The following is a 20,983-nucleotide window of genomic DNA, read 5'->3' as shown; positions in this document are numbered from 1 at the left end:
CCTTCCTCAATCTCAAAAAAACACAGAGTTAAGGAAGCTGCATACCAAAACATACATATCTAATATAGTAAGCAATCTGAATTATACACATAACCTAAAATTAGAAGTTGGTCTCTTTCTGCATGAAGGGAACATTGAAGGGAACCCCACGTAATCCCACCATGTCTTGCCTTTGCTAGGGCTGCTGCTGCCTCGGCCTTCTCGCTCTCTAGGACCTCCTTCTCCAGGATGGCTGTGCTCAGAGCCTCCTTCGCCAGGACGAGCTCCTTCTTGAGACTGGATCTGGCCCCTTCCAGGTGTTCCAGGTGCCTCTGACTGAGAGGGACAGAAAGACAGCTCTGTCTTCCTTCCGCCAAGGCGAAGGGAAACGAGTAGGGACCCAGAACCCCATGTTTGGGGCTCCCTTCCCTGCCCCAGGCCACCTGCGCTCCGCCTCCTTCTGGCCCCGCTCTTGGTCCCTCAGGAGCTCCTCCTTCTCCTCTTCAAGGGCCTCGCGAAGGCGCCGGAGGTCACTGTTGGCCGCTTGGAGCTGCTCACTCTCCTGCCGCAACTCCTCCAGCTTCTCCAGCGTTGTCTTCAGGCTCTTCTCCAGGGTAGCCTTCTCGCTAACGGCGTTTTGGGGGGAAAGAGATGGTAAGCAACGATGCGTCTTAGCCCACCGCCCTCCTTCTCTGGATCTAGTCCAGCTGCTCACCTGCCCAGGAGTTCCACAGAAGAGCGGAAGCGACAGGCATCGCGCTCGGCCTGCTCCTGAGCTATGGTCGCATCCTCCAGGTTGCTCTTCAGCCGCTGGGCCTCCTGCTCCAGGGACCGGCGGTCCTCATCGCGGTCAGCTAGCTGCCGCTTCAAGGAGGAGACTCGGTCCTGGGCCGCCTCGAATTTCCCACGGAGGTCCTAAGGACAGGAAATGGGTGAGAAACAGGCCGGCCACAAGCAACTCCCGCAGCCTGAGCAGGAAAGGCTGTCAAGCCCGTAGTCTTGTTGCAGGAAGCAACGTCTTCCTGGAGGGTGTTATCATGGACACCTTGTGGACTGGACTTGGACTTAAGTGCTTTGGATTCCGTCTTGCAATTAAGTATACTGTTACATAAGGAGAAGTAGGTACGTAATAAAATTATTATTATTATTTACTTGCTTGTTTGTTTACCTTGGAATGTGGACACTGACAACTGGATTGTGGATTTAGGCACTGATTCAAGAATGCTCTGTGTGTGACCTGTGGATTAGTTATTTATTTATTTATTAGCCATCCCCTGCCACGCGTTGCTATGGCCCACATGGGGGTTTTGTGTGGGACGTTTGGCCCAATTCTATCTCTGGTGGGGTTCAGAATGCTCTGTGATTGTAGGTGAACTATAATTTATTTATTTATTTATTTACCGCTTTTATATTCCGCCCTTCTCACCCCGCAGGGGACTCAGGGCGGATTACGGTGTACACATATATGGCAAACATTCAATGCCAATTTTTGACATACAAACATATACAGACATACACAGAGGCTATTTAACTTTTTTTTCTGGCCGCCAAGGGAGCTATCGCTTTCATTGTCCATCTGCGACGCTGATGAAGCACTTCCGCATTCCCCGCATGCTTCCCCGCTGGAATGCTTTGCTGGAGTGCTTCTTTATGGCCTCATAAATCAGTTAATTTAGCCTCCCCACACTTTTTAAGGTGGTACCTAATTTTCCTACTTGACAGATGCAACTGTCTTTCGGGTTGCAAAGGTCGACAACAGGCTACACACAATTGGTTGGAAACCCACTCCAACCCGGGCTGGCTTCGAATTCATGACCTTTTGGTCAGAGTGATCTTAATGCAGCTGACACTCAGCCAGCTGCGCCACATCCCGGTGCACAGCAACTACAACTACAACTATAAATTCCAGCAACTACAACTCCCAAATGTCAAGATTCTATTTTCCCCAAACTCCACCAGTGTTCACATTTGGGCATATAGAGTATTTGTATAGAGTTTGGTCCAAATCCATCATTGTTAGAGTCCACAGTGATCCCTGGATGTAGGTGAACTACAACTCCAAAACCAAAGGACACTGCCCACCAAACCCTTCCAGTATTTTCTCTTGTCCATGGGAGTTCTGTGTGCCAAGTTTGGTTCCATTCCATTGTTGGCGGGGTTCAGAATGCTCTTTGATTGTAGGTAAACTATAAATCCCAGCAACTACAACTCCCAAATGACAAAATCAATTTTTTTGAGTGAAGGACATACATTGGGTTGTTAGGTGTCTGGTGCCAATTCGTCCAGGGGTTTTTGAGTTCTGTTAATCCCGCAAACAAACATTACATTTTTATTTATATAGATTAAATATTTTGGAAAAAGGAGACCTTTGAGATCGCAACTGTTTGGAAAACCAGAAATCTCCATAGCCTTTTGGAGATTAATTGGCATTCACTACCATTTGGAATCATCATAACCCTTTTGTAAAGTGTCATCTTCCCGAGAAGAGCTAAAAACTCATTTATCCTTAGTGATAAACATCCACATTACATTTTTATTTTTATTTATTTACAGTATTTATATTCCGCCCTTCTCACCCCGCAGAGGACTCAGGGCAGATTACAAGGTACATATACATAGCAAACATTCAATGCCATAGACACACAACATATATAGACAGACACAGAGGCAATTTAACATTCCAGCTTTTCTTGAGGGTATTCTGGCCACCAGGGGAGCTGTCCCTTCACCGACCTTTTGTGACACTGATGAAGTACTTCCTCATTCTTTGCATGCTTGCTGGAGATTTTTATGGCCTCGTAAATTAGTTAAATTTGCCTCCCCGCATAAGCGGGATCATCCGGGGAGGCCCTGCTCTCGATCCCACCAGCATCGCAGGCGCGGTTGGTGAGGACGAGAGAGAGGGCCTTTTCGGTGGTGGCCCCTTGACTCTGGAACTCACTCCCTAAAGACATCAGACAGGCCCCAACCTTGGCAGTCTTTAGGAGGAACTTGAAGACGTGGTTGTTCCAGTGTGCCTTCCCGGAATAATGATCCCATAGCACTTTGTCCTCCAAAGCATTTTACACTTTTTAGATCTGCTCGTATCCCCTTCCACAAGCGCCACTATCACCTTTCATCCATGTCCCAGAATTATTTCCATTTTAACATTACATTTGGCCTTCCCACTGTTTTTAATTGCGTGTTGTCTTATTGATAATGTTGTATATTTTATCGTCTATGTTTTATTTTAATTGCTTGTACTGTTGTTGTTTTGCTTGTATTGTTGTATTCGGGCTCGGCCTCATGTAAGCCGCACCGAGTCCCTTGGGGAGATGGTAGCGGGGTACAAATAAAGTATTATTATTATTATTATTATATGAGCCATCAAGGCTATTAAGATCTTCGGGGGGGGGGGGCTGCTCTCGATCCCATCACCCTCGCAGTCGCGCTTGGTGGGGATGAGAGACAGGGCCTTCTCGGTGGTGGCTCCCCGGCTCTGGAACTCCCTTCCACTGGAGATTCGATCTGCCCCCTCCCTCCTGACTTTCAGGAAATTACTAAAGACCTGGCTCTGGAATGTGGCTTTTGAGGACTGAATCTTTAATGAACTGTGACTACAACTACGACTGCGATTGCATTGACGTTTTGGCCTGGGTAATAGTAGTGATGATGTTTTATTGTATTTTACTGTGTGGTTTTAATCCTTAATGATGTTGCACTCGGTTGTATTTGTATATTTTGTAATTGCATATATGCTGTGAACTGACCTGAGTCCCTCGGTTGAGGTGAGAAGGCCGGTATAGAAATCTTCCAAATAAATAAATAAATAAATAAACCTAATTTTCCTACTTGACAGATGCAACTGTCTTTCGAGCTGCAAAGGTCGACAGCAAGCTACACAAATTTGGTCGGGAGCTCACTCCGACCCGGGCTGGCTTCGAACTCATGACCTTTCGGTCAGTAGTGATCTTATTTTACTTATTTATTTATTCCACAGTTTTCTATACCGAGCTTCTCAACCTCATTGAGGGACTCAGCCCGGTTTCCAGCCATAAAAAACATATACACTCATTAAAATATCATATATCACAATTACAAAAACAACTTTAAAAACACTATATATAAAACTACAGTGGTCAGTCGTCCTATTAAGATGGATCTACCTCAACTTCCATCCAGGGTCCTATGGTGTTGTCTCATTCCTCGAAGGCCTGACTCCACAGCCACGTCTTCACCTGTTTCCTAAATGTTAGGATGGATGGGGCGGTTCTGGCCTCCAGAGGGAGAGAGTTCCAGCGTCGCGGGGCCACCACCGAGAAGGCCCTGTCCCTCGTCCCCACCAGGCGTGCTTGCGAGGCTGGTGGGACCGAGAGCAGGGCCTCTCCAGATGATCTTAATAATCTTGATGGTTCGTAGGGGAGAATACATTCGGAGAGGTAAACAGGGCCGGAGTCGTTTAGGGCTTTCTAGGTCAACACCAGCACTTTGAATTGTGCTGGGAAGCTAATTGGCAGCCAGTGGAGCTGGCGTAACAGCGGAGTGGTGTGCTCCCTGTACCCAGCCCCCATTAGTAATCTGGCTGCCGTGCGTTGGACTTGCTGCAGCTTCCGGGCAGTCTTCAAAGGCAACCCCACATAGAGAGCGTTGCAGTAGTCTAAGCGGGATGTAACCAAAGCGTGTACTACCGTGGCCAAGTCAGCCCTCCCAAGGTACGGACGCAGCTGGCGCACAAGTTTTAATTGTGCGAACGCTCCCCTGACCACCGCTATGACCTGGGGTTCCAGGCTCAGCGATGAATCCAGGAAAACTCCCAGACTGCGTACCTGAGCTTTCAGGGGGAGTGTGACCCCGTCCAGCACAGGCTTAATGCAGCTGTGCCACAGTCGCGGTGCCTTGGGATATTATTTGTGTCTGAACGAGGCATATCCTGACAACGAGCACCGGGGACCCCCCTCCCTGCTCCCTCCTCACCTGGAGCTGGAGCTGCCGCTTGTGCAGGGCCGCCTGCACCAGGACCAGGGTGGGCTCCACTGGGAAGGCGGGGGAGAGGCCCCTGCGTGGGGAATGGCGGCGTAGGGGAGAGGGGGTCCGCAGGCTGGAAGAGAGTCCCCTCAAGCCGAGGCCCACGGTGTCGCTCTCGCAGGAGGAGGCAGCCGAAAGCTGGACGGCACTGTCTGCGTCTGAGAGCACAGCCTGTTGATGAGGAAGAGGAGGTTGAGGAACCACATTATGAATGGAGCCGTTGAGACAGAAGTCCCATCCCTTTGACCCCCACCTGCGCAAGGTCCCGGAGCGTCTGCTGGAGGGTTTCAGACTCCGTCCGCAGGGCGTCCATCTCCTCCGCCTCGGCCAAGGCCTGTTCCTGGGCGCGAGAGGCTTCCTGGAAGGACAGGAGCAGAATCAGGCAATGGCAGGCTTCTGAGCCAGCTTTAGAATCATAGAATCCTAACAGCGTAAAGCAGGCATGGGCCAACTTAGGCCCTCCCTCTAGGTGTTTTGGACTCCAACTCCTAGAAGTCTTCAACTAGAAAAGACCTGAGCATTTTCTCAAAACCCTGTTCGGGCGCCAAAACATGTTGACGCACACTGCCTCCAATATCTCCAGCCCTTCTTACTTCCCATCTGTGGGAGTTGAAGTCCAAAACACCTAGAGCAGGGGTCCTCAAACTACGGCCCGGGGGCCACTTCCAAGGGCACTTATCCGGCCCGCAGAGGAGGAACACCCCCCCCCCACACACAGTGCCCCTCCCTTGGCTGGCTCACGCTATCCGTCAGGCCCGATGGGCAGCAAGACCCAGCCAAGGGCAGCTGCTCCGCGCGGCCTACTCACGTGTAAAGCACCTCACGCTGCCCATCGGGCATGACGGATAGCGTGAGCCAGCTAAGGGCAGCTGCTCTGCGAGGTGCTTTACGCGAGCGTAGGCCACGCGGTGCTGCTCCTCCCTTGGCATGTGGCCCGATGGGCAGCGTGAGCCAGCCAAGGGAGGCTGCCCACCCCGGTGCTCCATGCAGTCATGCCAGCTACATGACCTTGGAGGTGTCTATGGACAATGCTGGCTCTTCGACTTAGAAATGCAGATGAGCACCACACCCCAGAGTCAGACACGACTGGACTTCGTGTCAGAGGAAAACCTTTAAGTAGGAAAATTTGTGGAAGATCCAGGGTGGGGGAAAGAACTCTTGCCTGTTGGAGGTAGGTATGAATGTTTCAATTGGCCACCTTGATTACTATTTCAGTTTTTAGGAGGAATCCTTTGTTGAGAGGTGATTAGCTGGCCCTGATTGTTTCTTGTCTGGGGTTCCCCTGTGTTTGAGTGTTGTTCTTTATTTACAGTTATAATTTTAGATTTTTTTAAATACTGGTAACCAGATTTTGTTCAGACTAGAAATAGGAAGATTTCCCATTCTCTGCTCCTGGAATTACTGCCTAAAGAGGGCTAGAAAGAACCCTTCCACACAGCAAAATAAGATATGTGCAATGTGCAGAGGAATTTTTTAATTGATTTTTTTTAAAAAAAAACTATAGTCCGGCCCTCCATTGGTCTGAGGGACAGTGAACTGGCCCCCGGTTTAAAAAGTTTGAGGACCCCTGATCTAGAGGGAGGGTCAAAGTTGGAGTTAGGAAGCTCTTCCTCATAACATTCAGGTGGAATTGGAATCTCCTTCCCTGCCATTGGCACCCAGGGCTCCATTGAGTCTCTGCCTTAGTCACCTCCAGATTGGACTACTGCAATACACTTTACGTGGGGCTGCCCTTGAAAACAGCCTGGAAGTTTCAATTGGTACAACGGGCGGCAGGTTACTAACTGGTGTGTTTTACAGGGAGCGGTCAACCCTCCTGTTTAAGAAGCTCCACTGGCTGCCATTCATTTTCCGGTCCCAATTCAAGGTGCAGGTTCTGACCTACAAAGCCCTGAACGGTGTGGGACCCGCTTACCTGCGTGACCGCATTTCTGTGTACGAACCCACACGATCTCTGTGATCATCTGGAGTGGCCCTCTTCATGCTCCCTCCTCCTTTGCAGGCACAATTGGTGGGGACCAGATAGAGGGCCTTCTCGGTGGTGGCCCCCCGACTCTGGAACTCACTTCCCAAGGAACTCAGACATGCCCCAACTCTGGCAGTCTTTAGGAGGAGCCTGAAAACGTGACTGTTCCAGTGTGTGCCTTCCCAGAATAAGGAAAACCCTCAGCAATATGCCCTCAAAATGCACTTTACCACTGATTCAAGACTCACTGCGTTCCCTCATCTCTCTTTGAAAACCCTATCCCAGTTATATCCTACCTTGTTCATGCCCAGCATTATTTTTTAATTTTTTAAACTATAACATTTGGCCCGGCCATAGGTTTTTAAATGCTTGTGTGTTACTGTTTATTGTTTGTTTATGTGATTTATATTAATTGTATTGTATTGGTTTTTTGTTATTGCTTTTGTTTATTGATTTTTTTTTTGTCGTGTCAGGAGCAACTTGAGAAACTCCAAGTTGTTTCTGGTGTGCGAGAATTGGCCGTCTGCAAGGACGTTGCCCAGGGGACACCTCCTTGTGGGAGGCTTCTCTCATGCCCACGCATGAGGAGCTGGAGCTCATCCGCCTCTTCCCGAATTTGAACCTGCGACCTGTCGGTCTTCAGTTATTGATGTACTGTGGGCTTGGCCTCATGTAAGCCGCACCGAGTCCCTTGGGGAGATGGTAGCGGGGTATAAATAGTATTATTATTATTATTATTATTATTATTATTATTATTATTACTAGCTGTCCCCTGCCATGCGTTGCTGTGGCCCAGTCTGGTGATCTGGAAAATAAAGTAATGAGAAAGTGTTGCTCTTTGATTGTAGGTGAACTATAAATCCCAGCAACTACAACTCCCAAATGTCAAGGTCTATTTCCCTTAAACTCCATCTGTGTCATATTTGGGCATATGGAATATTCGTGCCAAGTTTGGTCCAGATCCATCATTGTTTGAGTCCACAGTGCTCTCTGGATGTGGGTGAACTACAACTCCCAAACTCAAGGTCAATGCCCACCAAACCCTTCCAGTGTGTTCTGTTGGTCATGGAAGTCCTGGATGCCATGTTTGGTTCAATTCCATCATTGGTGGAATTCAGAATGCTCTTTGATTGTAGGTGAACTATAAATCCCAGCAACTACAACTCCCAAATGTCAAGGTCTATTTCCCTTAAACTCCATCTGTGTTCATATTTGGGCATATGGAATATTCGTGCCAGGTTTGGTCCAGATCCATCATGGTTTGAGTCCACAGTGCTCTCTGGATGTAGGTGAACTACAACTCCCAAACTCAAGGTCAATGCCCACCAAACCCTTCCAGTGTGTTCTGTTGGTCATGGAAGTCCTGGATGCCATGTTTGGTTCAATTCCATCATTGGTGGAGTTCAGAATGCTCTTTGATTGTAGGTGAACTATAAATCCCAGCAATTACAACTCCCAAATGTCAAGGTCTATTTCCCTTAAACTCCATCTGTGTTCATATTTGGGCATATGGAATATTCGTGCCAGGTTTGGTCCAGATCCATCATTGTTTGAGTCCACAGTGCTCTCTGGATGTGGGTGAACTACAATTCCCAAACTCAAGGTCAATACCCACCAAACCTTTCCAGTGTTTTCTGTTGGTCATGGGAGCCCTGTGTGCTAAGTTTGGCCCAATTCCATCATTGGTGGAGTTCAGAATTCTCTTTGATTGTAGGTAAACTATAAATCCCAGCAACGACATTTCCCAAATGACAAAATCAATTTTTTTGAGTGGAGGACATAAATTGGACTGTTAGGTGTCTTGTGTCCAAATTTGGTGTCAATTCTCCCAGTGGTTTTTGAGTTCTGATGGTATCACGAATGAATATTACATTTTTATTTATATAGATTATTATTATTATTATTATTACTATTATTATTATCTGCCTCTCACCAAGGCCTCCAGCTTCTCGCTCAGTGTCTCGATGGTCTGGGCCTTCTCTGCGTTCTGGCTCTTCAGGCGTTCCGTGCCAGAAGTGAGCTCCGCGATCCTTGAGAGAGAGAGGTAGAGGCAGGAGGGGTGTCACCCCAAATAAGGCCCCGCAAGACAGAGAGGGGTCCCCCGCCTGGCCTGCAACCTACCTGCTGCTGAGCTCGGCCTTTTCCAGGTCGCAGCGGACCTGTAGCTGGATCATGTCGCGGACCTTGTCCCTCAGCTGTTCCTCCATTTGTGCGGCCAGACGCGCCTGCTTCTCCACCTGTGCCGTGGCACCGCTCTCCGACAAACGCAGGCGGCTGCACAAGTCCAGGCAAGAGGCGTGCGCCGCACGGCCGGAGCGTGAGAGTTCGTGGCCCAGCTCCGAGAGGTCCCTATGGAAAGAAGAACGGCTTTACATGACCGACAACCTCCCCATCTCTCCTTCCTTTTTCCGTTCTCGTAATAGTTGTGATGCCGTCCCGCCTCGTCCCTCGCCAAGCACTGACCTTTCCGTCTGGGTCTTCATTTCGTTGAAGTGCCTCCGGAAGCCGACGACTTGCCGCCAGAGAGTCATGAGGCGACTGTGCTCGTTGCTGAAGTAGGCGTTGAACGACTACAGAAAGAAAGAGAGAAAGAGAAGGGTCCCGACACCGCTCTCGCCGATTGGAAACCCGCTCTGCCTGCTCGCCTCGTTCGCCCCAACCTCCTCTTCTCGCCGCCACTCTGCCTCCCGTTGCTCCAGCTCCTCCCGGGCTTTGGTCCAGTCGGCGGTCAGCTTCCGGATGTCCTCGCTCAGGGCCTGGTTGGCCGTGTTGGCTTGGTCCAGCTGCTCCCGCAGCATGGCGTTGACTTGGGCGAGGCTGGTGCTCCTGGAGGCAAGAAGACGAGGGAATCAACAGATGGCCACCCAGCCATTGCAATAACAACAGCAACAACAACAACAATGCATCCAGATGTCCAAGAGGTCAAACTTCCACTGTTTTTTTAATCTTGGACTTTGACAACAACAATAACAACAGAAACCCATACAACAACTACAGAAACGCATGCAAGAAAAACATAGTCAAGGCACCACCTGTTGGGGTTCAGCCTGCGTGAACCTGAATCTGATTCTCTGATTGTATTTCCTGATGCAACTGAACAGGCTACTAAACATGAATGGTTTGGAAACTGTTGATTCTGAGGTCAGTGGCTTGGAAACTATGCATCCTGATAGGAATGTTTCTGAATCAAGCGGTGATAGCTCACCAGAGGAGCTAGCACCTGCCTTTTTTAATGAGGATAGAAAAGGACAGATTTGGAAAAACAGGAGTGAATCGCAGTCTGCAAAGGTCAAGCAGATTAAAGGAAAGGGAGGCACAGCCTTCAAAGTCTGGAGGCGTGTCCCGAAACAGTTTCTTTAGCTTTAAGTGTCTCTCCCTGGGCTCTCTCGTTAGATCAAGCATCGTTTAGACTGAGGCATTACCTTGGCAGATTTCCCAGTTCCCATGGCCTGCATTCCCAGAGGCTTTTAGTTTCCAAGTACGGTTTGTGAGATGCTAACAGGTTCCAGGTTTTTCTGGAACCTGTTAGCATCTGTTAGTGTTGCTTTTTGAATTTCCATCTAGTTCATAGATATTCCTGACTGCTGAATTTTATTGTGGCTTTTTGGATTGTATGTTGTTGTTCATTCGTTCAGTCGTCTCAGACTCTTTGTGACCTCATGGACCAGCCCACGCCAGAGCTCCCTGTCGGCCGTTACCACCCCCAGCTCCCTCAAGGTCAGTCCAGTCACTTCAAGGATGCCATCCATCCATCTTGCCCTTGGTCGGCCCCTCTTCCTTTTGCCTTCCACTTTCCCCAGCATAATTGTCTTCTCTAGGCTTTCCTGTCTCCTCATGATGTGGCCAAAGTACTTCAACTTTGTCTCTAGTATCTTTCCCTCCAGTGAGCAGTCGGGCTTTATTTCCTGGAGGATGGACTGGTTGGATCTTCTCGCAGTCCAAGGCACTCTCAGCACTTTCCTCCAACACCACAGCTCAAAAGCATCGATCTTCCTTGGCTCAGCCTTCCCTGAGGTCCAGCTCTCACATCCGTAGGTGACTACAGGGAAGACCATGGCTTGGACTAGGCAATGGATCTTGGTTGCCAGTCTGATGTCTCTACTCTTCACTATTTTATCGAGACTGGACATTGCTCTCCTCCCAAGAAGGAAGCGTCTCCTGATTTCCTGGCCACAGTCTGCATCTGCATCTGGATTGTATATTTTCCTCTATTTTATAACCATTTTTATCAATAAAAAAGGATTGTTTTTTCCTACAGCCAAGTGTGGTGGATTAATATCTTATGGTCTTGTTTCCTGATCTGGGTTGCAACACCACCAACAGATGGCTACCCAGACTTTGCAATAATAATAATAATAATAATAATAGCAGAAACTCCATAAAACATCCAGTCGAACCCACTTTAGTCTTCCATGCAGGAAAGGCACAATGAAAGGACCCCCAACGATGGCCACCCAGCCATTGCAATAATAATAATAATAATAATAATAATAATAATAATAATAACAATAATGGGCTCGGCCACTTGTAAGCTGCACTGAGTCCTTCGGGAGATGGTAGCGGGGTATAAATAAATGTTAATAATAATAATAATAATAATAATAATAATAATAGCAGAAACTCCATAAAACATCCAGTCGAACCCACTTTAGTCTTCCATGCAGGAAAGGCACAATGAAAGGACCCCCAACAGATGGCCACCCAGCCATTGCAATAACAACAACAGAAATTCATGCAGGAAAAACACAGTCAAATCACCCTCAACAGATGGCCACCCAGCATTTGCAATAATAGTAATAGTAGCAACAATAATAATAATAGCAAGCCCAGGGGCCATCTAGTCCAACCCCATTCTGCCATGCAGGAAAAACGCAATCAAACACGCACAACAGATGGACATTCAGTCATTGCAATAATAATAATAATAATAATAATAATAATAATAATAATAATAATAGCAAGAACAACCCCAGGGGCCATCCACCTTTTTTTATCTTGGACTTTGACAACAACAACAACAACAACAACAACAACAGAAACCCATGCAAGAAAAACATAGTCAAGGCACCACCAACAGGTGGCTACCCAGACTTTGAAATAATAATAATAATAATAATAATAGTAATAGCAGAAACTCCATAAAACATCCAGTTGAACCCCCTTTAGTCTTCCATGCAGGAAAGGCACAATGAAAGGACCCCCAACAGATGGCCACCCAGCCATTGCAATAATAGTAATAGTAGCAACAATAATAATAGCAAGCCCAGGGGCCATCTAGTCCAACCCCATTCTGCCATGCAGGAAAAACGCAATCAAACACGCACAACAGATGGACATCCAGTCATTGCAATAATAATAATAATAATAATAATAATAATAGCAGGAGCAACCCCAGGGGCCACCCAATCCAACTCCCTGTATTCTTCCATGCAGGAAAGGCACAATCAAAGCACCCCCAACAGATGGCCACCCAGCCTTTCAATAATAATAGTAGTAGTAGGAGAAACCCCAGAGGAGGTGGGATGGCACTTGCCTCTGCTGCTCCTCCTCCAGGCGGATGAGGGCATTCTCCAGGTCACTGCTGTGCTCCTCGTCGAGGCGCAAGCGGGACTCGGCCAGATCCAGGCGGCCCTGTCATCGGGGGTGACAGAAAGGGAGGGAAGAAGGGGTTCAAACACCCCCAAACGCTGGGACTGAAGGGCCTGATGAAGAGGGAATGCTCACCACCAGTTGCTGTTGCTCCAGCTCAGTGGATTTCTCCAGTAGCTGCTGCTCTTGCTCCTCACACTTCTTCTTGTACTGAAGGACCTGCGGAGGAGGAGGGACACTGTGAAGGGATAGAGGTGTTGTAGTCTGTCAAGCATCAGATGATTCTGAGGAGGAGGGGTTTCAAAATGAAGGGTCTGAAAATGTTCAGGAAGAATCTGACACCGTTCAGGAAGAATCGCAGACAGGTCAGGCTGACCGGCCAATGCTTAGCAACCGGGGAGAGTGAAACTGCCATTTCCCTTGAGAAAAGGCCTTGGAAAGATGGGGAGAGCGAAGAGGTCTCAAGAGAGTGTAGACTAGATCTCAGAACGCAGGGTGTGAAAAGTACTCTAGGTCTCCCCAGAGCCTCCAAGATAAGGCCTTGAAATCCAGGTGCCTTCGACATGATTTCATGGGAATTCGGACAGGATTAAATTAGCTGCTTTGTTTCCAAGCATATCAGAGAAGACAAGATTGCTGAAGGGTTACTAAGCTTCCAAGTCTATGGTTCTTTAACTGTCAAGATTTCATGTTCCAGTCTTTACCTATGTACCTTTGAAGAGTTTTGCCTGGAAGAGATTCCTGTGTTCACGTTTATGGGATTATCTTGGACTATTGCTATGTTTTTGGATTTCTAGCTGCTGTGATGTCTCCTCGGCATCCTTGAATTACTTTTATGGAACTCTGGCTTATTCGGTCTCTTGCAAGTTATATCTCTACCCATAGACCGAATGCAGAGGGAGGGAGGGAGGCTGACCTTGGCCTGCAGCTTCTGCACCAGTTGGGCCTGGCGCTGCTGCCCTTCCTGGTAGGCCTGTAGCTTGCGCTTGTAGCCGGCCTGCTCTTCCTCCAGCCGTCGGCGCAGCTCCACATTCTGCTGGGCCAGGGCCTTGCTCTCCGGCGGTGCCGCATCGCGGTCTGGCCCGGCCTCCAGGCGCAGTGCTTGTTCCAGCTGGAGGGGCAACGAGGACATTGGGTGTCAAGATATGCTTACAGATGGTGTGCCTTCCTTTGAGGCTGAGAGAGTGTGGCTTACCCACTCCCTCCCCCCATGTATCTCTGTTGTGATTTATCCAATCTGTTTGTATTTTTGTCACTGTATGTGAGGGAAGGGTTATGCCAATATGCTATACTCCCAATATTAGGGGGTTGAACGACCCTTTCATAGGCGTCGCCTAAGACCACCGGTTGGGGTCAACACATCATGAGGAACCGCATTAAGGATTTGCGGCATTAAGATGGTTGAGAACAGCTGTGCTAGGGCTTAGTTTCCAGTTAGGTCAGTGGTTCTCAACCTGTGGGTCGCGACCCTTCAGAAGGTCGAATGACCCTTTCACAGGGGTCGCCTAAGACCATCGGAAATAATGAAAATCCTGCATATCAGATGTTTACATTACGATTCACAATGGGAGCAAAATGACAGATATGAAGTAGCAACAAAAAGAATGTTATGATTGGGGGTCACCACAACATGAGGAACTGTATTCAGGGGTCGCGGCATTAAGATGGTTGAGAACAGCTGTGTTAGGGCTTAGTTTCCAGTTAGGTCAGTGGTTCTCAACCTGTGGGTCGTGACCCCTCAGGGGGTCGAATGACCCTTTCACAGGGGTCGCCTAAGACCATCGGAAATAATGAAAATCCTGCATATCAGATGTTTACATTACGATTCATAACAGGAGCAAAATGACAGTTATGAAGTAGCAACGAAAATAATGTTAGGGTTTGGGGTCACCACAACATGAGGAACTGTATTCAGGGGTCGCGGCATTAAGATGGTTGAGAACAGCTGTGTTAGGGCTTAGTTTCCAGTTAGGTCAGTGGTTCTCAACCTGTGGGTCGCGATCCCTTAGGGCAGGGGTCCACAAACGTTTTAAACAGAGTCACAGTCCCTCAAACTGTTGGAGGGCCAGATTATAATTTGAAAAAAACATGAATGAATTCCTATGCACACTGCACATATCTTATACACAATACAATAATTAAAATGAAGAACAATGTTAACAAATATAAACTTATTAGTATTGAAAGGGGCTTTGAATGAAATTAACAGTAAAAGAGAAACATACCCTTTCTCTGTAGAAAAGGAGCAACAGGGAAGAAAATGTTTTTAAGAAACAAGATGTGACATGTAGAGGCCGGAAGTTGTGTTGTGGTTAAGTTCAAAGGTTGTGGTTAAGCGCAGAGTCTGCAGGTACAAGAAGGTACTTTCCATCAAAAGGTCAAGGGAGAGGGGCTGGAAAGAGAGTACTTTCCATGACCTATTACTTGAGTATAAAAGTCAGCAAAAAAAGAGGAGGGGCGCGGCAGTCACTTGAAGGGTAGCATCTGCATATGCTGCCAGGCTGTCCGTCTTCTTCATGAAGAAACTAAAATAAATCTTGTTTTTTGATCTTTTTTTGGGACTGTCTCCTTCCTTACGTGTTCCCGTGATGTGGACCTAAGAAGACCCAATTTAGGGCCTCTAACAGGGAAGTGTGGGCCATCTTTTGACTGATGAGATAGGGTTGTTGTGTGCTTTCAAGTCGTTTCAGACTTAGGTTGACCCTGAGCGAGGGCCAGGTAAATGACCTTGGAGAGCTGTATCTGGCCCCCGGGCCTTAGTTTGAGGACCCCTGACTTAGGGGGTTGACTCACCCTTTCACAGGGGTCGCCTAAGACCATCAGAAACAATGAAAATCCTGCAAATCAGGAATGCAATCAATCAAATCACTTGCACGTTTATTTTATTTGACTGATTTGATTGCATTTGTATGCCACCTTTCTCCCAGAGACAATCTGGATCTGAGGTAGGGAAGGATTAGGTGGCAACCCTGCACAGAGAAGGGCCCAAAGTGAGGATTTTACAAACCCAAAGCAAAAGGAAGAGGAGGAAGGGGAGGGGCCACTCGCCCCTCTTGCAGCCCCTTCCCCAAAAGGGACCTCTCTGGGTATGAACTCAGTGCCAATCCCATTGTTTGTGCTGCTGCTCCCGACGTCAACACGTCTCCTGGAGACCGAATGGCAAGCAGGAGGGGTTTGCAAGCTTCCCCTTCTCCCTGGCAACCGGGGGCCTTGTTTTGACCCTCCCGGCATTGCTTGCCATGGCCACCAGAGCCCCCAAAGCGGGCCCCACGCAGCTTGGCAAAGAGGACAACACTCCATCTCTGCCCTGCACCCTCCCACTCATTATAGGAAAACGTGGCCAGATTGAAACACAGATGCATTCAGTGGGGAGTTTGGGGTCCTTCCCAAAGCCTCCCGCCAAGAGAACAAGCCTCAACAGGCCTTGGACCCACAGAAGGGCCATTACAGAGAGCCAAGGAATAGGGATGGGTGGGAAGGAAAAGGGAGGCGCTGACCCGCTCGCTGATGGCGTTGTACTTGATGGCCAGCTCGTCCCGCTCGGCCCGGCTCTGGGCCAGGAGGTCCTCCAAGCGGGAGAGCTCCTGCTGCAATAGGTGGTTCTCCTCCTGGAGGGGCAGCAGCGAAGAGGGCGAAATAGAGGAGGGGGCCGCCATTGTGTCCTGAGAGGAGGCTGCAGAGAGACACAGAAAGAGGGGCTCCTGAGAGGCTGGCCATGGTATAAGGAGGCCTCAGACCCCAGAAGGTGGTCCAGATCTGGACTGGAAGGCCAGGAGGAAGGTCAAGGCTAGGGGATCTTCTCCATCCCTTTGGGAAGGGAGCCCCACCTTGCTCTCCGCAAAGGCTCTGGGTGAGGATCTCACGGATCCGGGCCGCAAAGCCGGAGGGAGGGCAACCCTGTTTGGAGCCCCTCAGGAAAAGGGACCGGTTCGAGGCTCCAAGGAGGCTGCGCTCCAGCACCTACAAGGGAGGGACAAACAACAACGTAACAACAACAACAAACTCTAATGTATACAAATATATTCCCCACCTCTCCTTGCAGCTTTAGCCTATATAATAATAATAATAATAATAATAATAATAATAATAATATAGAATGGATGAGATGCAAGTGACTGCAAACAGGGACAAACAACAATAACAATAACTGTATTGCCTAATGTATAGAAATGTATTCCCCATCTCTCCTTCAGCTTGAGTCAAATAAGGAGCAAGTAATAATAATACAACAATAATAACAATAAGAATTGTATTCCCCACCTCTCCTTACAGCTTGAGTCATCTAAGGAACAAATAGCAACAACATAACAACAGCAACAATCCCTGTCTCATTACAGTTTGAGGCAAAAAAAAGGAACAAATAATAACAATACAAGGATAGTAATAATAATTGTATTCCCTGCCTCTCCTTGCGGTGTGAGTCAAATAAGGAACAAATAATAACAATATAATAATAAGAGTAATAGTAATAAGCAACAACAACAACAACAACAACATAATAATAATAATAATAATAATAAAAAATAACATTCCATACCTCCCCTTGCAGCTTGAGTCAATTAAGGAGCAAATAATAACAAAATAATAATAATAATAATAATAATAATAATAATAATAATAATTGGATTCTTGTCTCTCCTTGCGACTTGAATCAAGGGACAAACAACGACAGCAACTTAATAATAATAATAATAATTAACATTCCCTGCCTCTTCTTGCAGCTTGAGTCAAATAAGGAACAAATAATAACAATATAATAATAATAGTAGTAGTAGTAGTAGTATTCACGTCTCTCCTTCCGGCTTGAGTCAAATAAGGAACAAATAATAACAATATAATAATAATAATAATAATAATAATAATAGTAATAATAATAATTGTATTCTCGTCTCTCCTTCCGGCATGAGTCAAATAAGGAAGAAATAATAACAATAATAATAGTAATAATTGTAATCCCGTCTCTCCTTGCGGCTTGAGTCAATTAAGGGACAAACAACAACAGCAACAATAATAAATAACATTATCTGCCTCTTCTTGCAGCTTGAGTCAAATAAGGAGCAAATAATAACAATACAACAACAATAATAATAATAGTATTCTTGTTTCTCCTTGTGGCTTGAATCAAGGGACAAACAACAATGACAGCAATATAATAATGATAATAATAATAATAATAATTCCCTGCCTCTCCTTGCAGCTTGAGTCAAATAAGAAACAAATAATAATAATATAATAATAACAATAATAGTAATAATAATTGTATTCTCGTCTCTCCTTCTGGCTTGAGTCAAATAAGGAACAAATAATAACAATATAATAATAATAATAATAATAATTGTATTCTCGTCTCTCCTTCCGGCTTGAGTCAAATAAGGAAGAAATAATAACAATAATAATAGTAATAATTATATTCTCGCCTCTCCTTGCGGCTTGAGTCAATTAAGGGACAAACAACAACAACAACAACATAATAATAATAATAAATAACATTCCCTGCCTCTTCTTGCAGCTTGAGTCAAATAAGGAGCAAATAATAACAATATAACAACAATAATAATAGTATTCTTGTTTCTCCTTGTGGCTTGAATCAAGGGACAAACAACAATGACAGCAATATAATAATGATAATAATAATAATAATAATTCCCTGCCTCTCCTTGCAGCTTGAGTCAAATAAGAAACAAATAATAATAATATAATAATAACAATAATAGTAATAATAATTGTATTCTCGTCTCTCCTTCTGGCTTGAGTTAAATAAGGAACAAATAATAACAATACAACAACAACAACAACAATAATAATAATTGTATTCTCGTCTCTCCTTTTGGTTGAGTCAAATAAGGAAGAAATAATAACAATAATAATAATAATAGTAATAATAATTGTATTCTCGTCTCTCCTTGCGGATTGAGTCAATTAAGGGACAAATAATAACAATATATAATAATAATAGTAATAATAGTATTCTCGTCTCTCCTTCTGGTTTGAGTCAAATAAGGTAGAAATAATAACAATAATAATAGTAATAATAATAATAGTATTCTCGTCTCTCCTTCTGGCATGAGTCGAATAAGGAAGAAATAATAACAACAATAATAATAGTAATAATAATTGGGACAAACAACAACAACAACATAATAATAACAATAATAATAATAATAAATAACATTCTCTGCCTCTCCTTGCAGCTTGAGTGAAATAAGGAGCAAATAATAACAAAATAATAATAATAATTGTCATCCCGCCTCTCTTTGCAGCTTGAGTCAAATAAGAAGAAAATAATAACAATACAACAACAAACAAGGGACAAATAACAATTTAACAACAACAAATGTCTTCCCCATCAAATAACATGATGATGATGATGATAACAGTAACAAGTCACAAATATAATAAGAATAATACCAAGGATAACAATGGCCCTCCATGTGAGGGATGCTTCCCTCTCTCTCTCTCTCTCTCTCCTCAGAGTGACCGCCTTGTCGCCCGGCTAATCCGCTCCTTGGGAAGGGTTCGAAAGGACACCCTCCCTCCCTCCCTCCCGCCTCAGAGGAGCACTTCCGGCCCCGCCCCCTCCCTCTCTCCCTCCCTCACCTGCACCACGGCCTCCAGGGGGGGCTCCCAGGGGACGCTCATCCGGGCATCTCCGCGCCGCCGCTTCTCCTTCTCCCGCCTCAGAGGACCAGGAGGGAAAAGACTGGGCGGGGCTTAGCCTCCTCCCGCCTCCACTCCAGGAGGCCACGCCCCCTTAAGGCTAACTCGGAGGCCCCGCCCCGAGTTCTTCTCCCGCCTCAGGATCAGGAGAGAGGAAGCTAAGCCACGCCCCCAACACACCAAGGCCCCGCCCCCTGCACATTCTCACAGGACTATACAGAATAGGCGGGGCTTATCCTCTCCCGGCCCACAGCCCTTTGACTAAAAGGAGCAAGATAACACGGGAGTGGGCGGGACGGAACTAAGCCCCGCCTACAGCCCAGGAGACCACGCGTTCGTCTCAGAGGACAAGCTAGGATTAAGCCACGCCCACAGCCCAGGGAGGCCACGCCCCCGTATGAGGATGAGAGAGGATTGAGTCACGCCCACAGCTCAGGCAGGCCACGCCCCCGTTTCAGAGGATGAGAGAGGATTGAGCCACGCCCACAGTCCTCGGGAGGCCACGCCCCCGCCTCAAAGGACGAGAGAGGATTAAGCCACGCCCACAGCCCCGGGAAGCCACGCCTCCGACTCAGAGGACGAGCGAGGATTAAACCACGCCCACAGCCCATGGAAGGCCACGCCCCGTCTCAGAGGACGAGAGGATTGAGCACGCCCACAGCCCCCGGGAGGCCACGCCCCGTCTCTAAAATGAACGAGGATTAAGCCACGCTCACAGCCCTGGGAGGCCACGCCCCGTCTCAGGGGACGAGAGGATTAAGCCACGCCCACAGCCCTGGGAGGCCACGCCCCCGCCTCAGAGGACAGGCAAAAATTGAGTCACGCCCACGGCCCCCGGGAGGCCACGCCCCGTCTCAGAGGACGAGTGAAGATTAAGCCACGCCCACAGTCCCGGGAGGCCACGCCCCCGCCTCAGAGGACAGGCAAGGATTGAGTCACGCCCACAGCCCTGGGAGGCCACGCCCCGTCTCAGAGGACGAGCCACGCCCACAGCCTCGGGAAGCCTCACCCCCGTCTCAGAGGACGAGCGAGGATTAAGCCACTCCCACAGTCCAGAGAGGCCACGCCCCGTCTCGGAGGACAGCCACGCCCACAGTCCTTGGAGGCCACGCCCCTGCCTTAGAGAACCAAGAGGGACTGGGCGGGACGAGATAAGCCCCGCCCCGCCTTAAAAGGCGAGGACTGGGCGGGCAATGATTAAGCCACACCCACGGCCCAGGAGACCCCGCCCCCGAGAAAAAGGGCGAGCGAGGATTAAGCCACACCCACAGCCCAGCAAACCACGCCTCTCGTCTCAGATGAGGTTTGCTGGGCGGGACGAGCTAAGCCTCGCCCACAGCCTTTGCCCTTCTGGTCCTCTGAGGCGGGAGACTGGGCGGAGGAGGCTTGGCCACGCCCACAGCCACGGGAGGCCACGCCCCGCAGGACCAGGAGGGACAACCTAAGCCACGCCCACATTCAGGGAGGCCCCGCCCTCATCTCAGAGGACTAGCTAGGGTTAAGTTACGCCCACATCCAAGGAGGCCACGCCCCCGCCTCGAAAGATCATGTAGGCGGGACGATCTAAGCCACGCCCACAGTGCTTGAGGCCCCGCCCAGCAACAGGGGACTAAGCCACGCCCCCTCTGCAACTTCCTTTGCCGCCTCCACGAGGTGAGCGGAGCGAAGCTAAGCTCCGCCCATACCCAATTAGTCCCCGCCTACTCCACCCAAAAAAGCAGAACGGAGATTGAGCCACGCCCCTCGAAGCCCCTCAAGCGCCCCTCCCCCGGAGAGAGATCGAGGGTC

General features: G+C 47.9%; 1 protein-coding gene across 5 annotated transcripts in view; it reads right to left on the bottom strand.

The window, feature by feature from the left end:
- Positions 1-20,983, bottom strand: part of CROCC (ciliary rootlet coiled-coil, rootletin) — a 34,273-nt gene that overhangs the window by 13,150 nt on the left and 140 nt on the right. Inside the window, exons 1-15 of one of the 5 annotated variants that reach the window (XM_060758833.2) lie at positions 19,136-19,251; positions 16,366-16,498; positions 16,036-16,211; positions 13,455-13,649; positions 12,674-12,757; positions 12,483-12,580; positions 9,610-9,775; positions 9,413-9,519; positions 9,071-9,298; positions 8,883-8,979; positions 5,237-5,341; positions 4,933-5,154; positions 695-894; positions 423-605; positions 171-315 (exon numbers count right to left, since the gene is read on the bottom strand). In XM_060758833.2, the coding sequence (XP_060614816.2) occupies positions 171-315; positions 423-605; positions 695-894; positions 4,933-5,154; positions 5,237-5,341; positions 8,883-8,979; positions 9,071-9,298; positions 9,413-9,519; positions 9,610-9,775; positions 12,483-12,580; positions 12,674-12,757; positions 13,455-13,649; positions 16,036-16,211; positions 16,366-16,498; positions 19,136-19,177 (2,181 nt within the window). In that variant the 5' untranslated portion in view covers positions 19,178-19,251. Of the gene's footprint in view, positions 1-170; positions 316-422; positions 606-694; positions 895-4,932; positions 5,155-5,236; positions 5,342-8,882; positions 8,980-9,070; positions 9,299-9,412; positions 9,520-9,609; positions 9,776-12,482; positions 12,581-12,673; positions 12,758-13,454; positions 13,650-16,035; positions 16,212-16,365; positions 16,499-18,946; positions 19,072-19,135; positions 19,259-20,983 lie in introns of those variants that run through there. The other 4 variants (XM_067472711.1, XM_067472714.1, XM_067472713.1 and 1 more) reach the window with 4 other exon arrangements.

This window comes from Anolis sagrei, chromosome 13, assembly GCF_037176765.1.
Source record: "Anolis sagrei isolate rAnoSag1 chromosome 13, rAnoSag1.mat, whole genome shotgun sequence".
Classification (NCBI taxonomy): Eukaryota; Metazoa; Chordata; class Lepidosauria; order Squamata; family Dactyloidae; genus Anolis; species Anolis sagrei.
The sequence above is the reverse complement of the archived record's forward strand: the minus strand, read 5'-3'. Positions and strand labels throughout refer to the sequence as shown.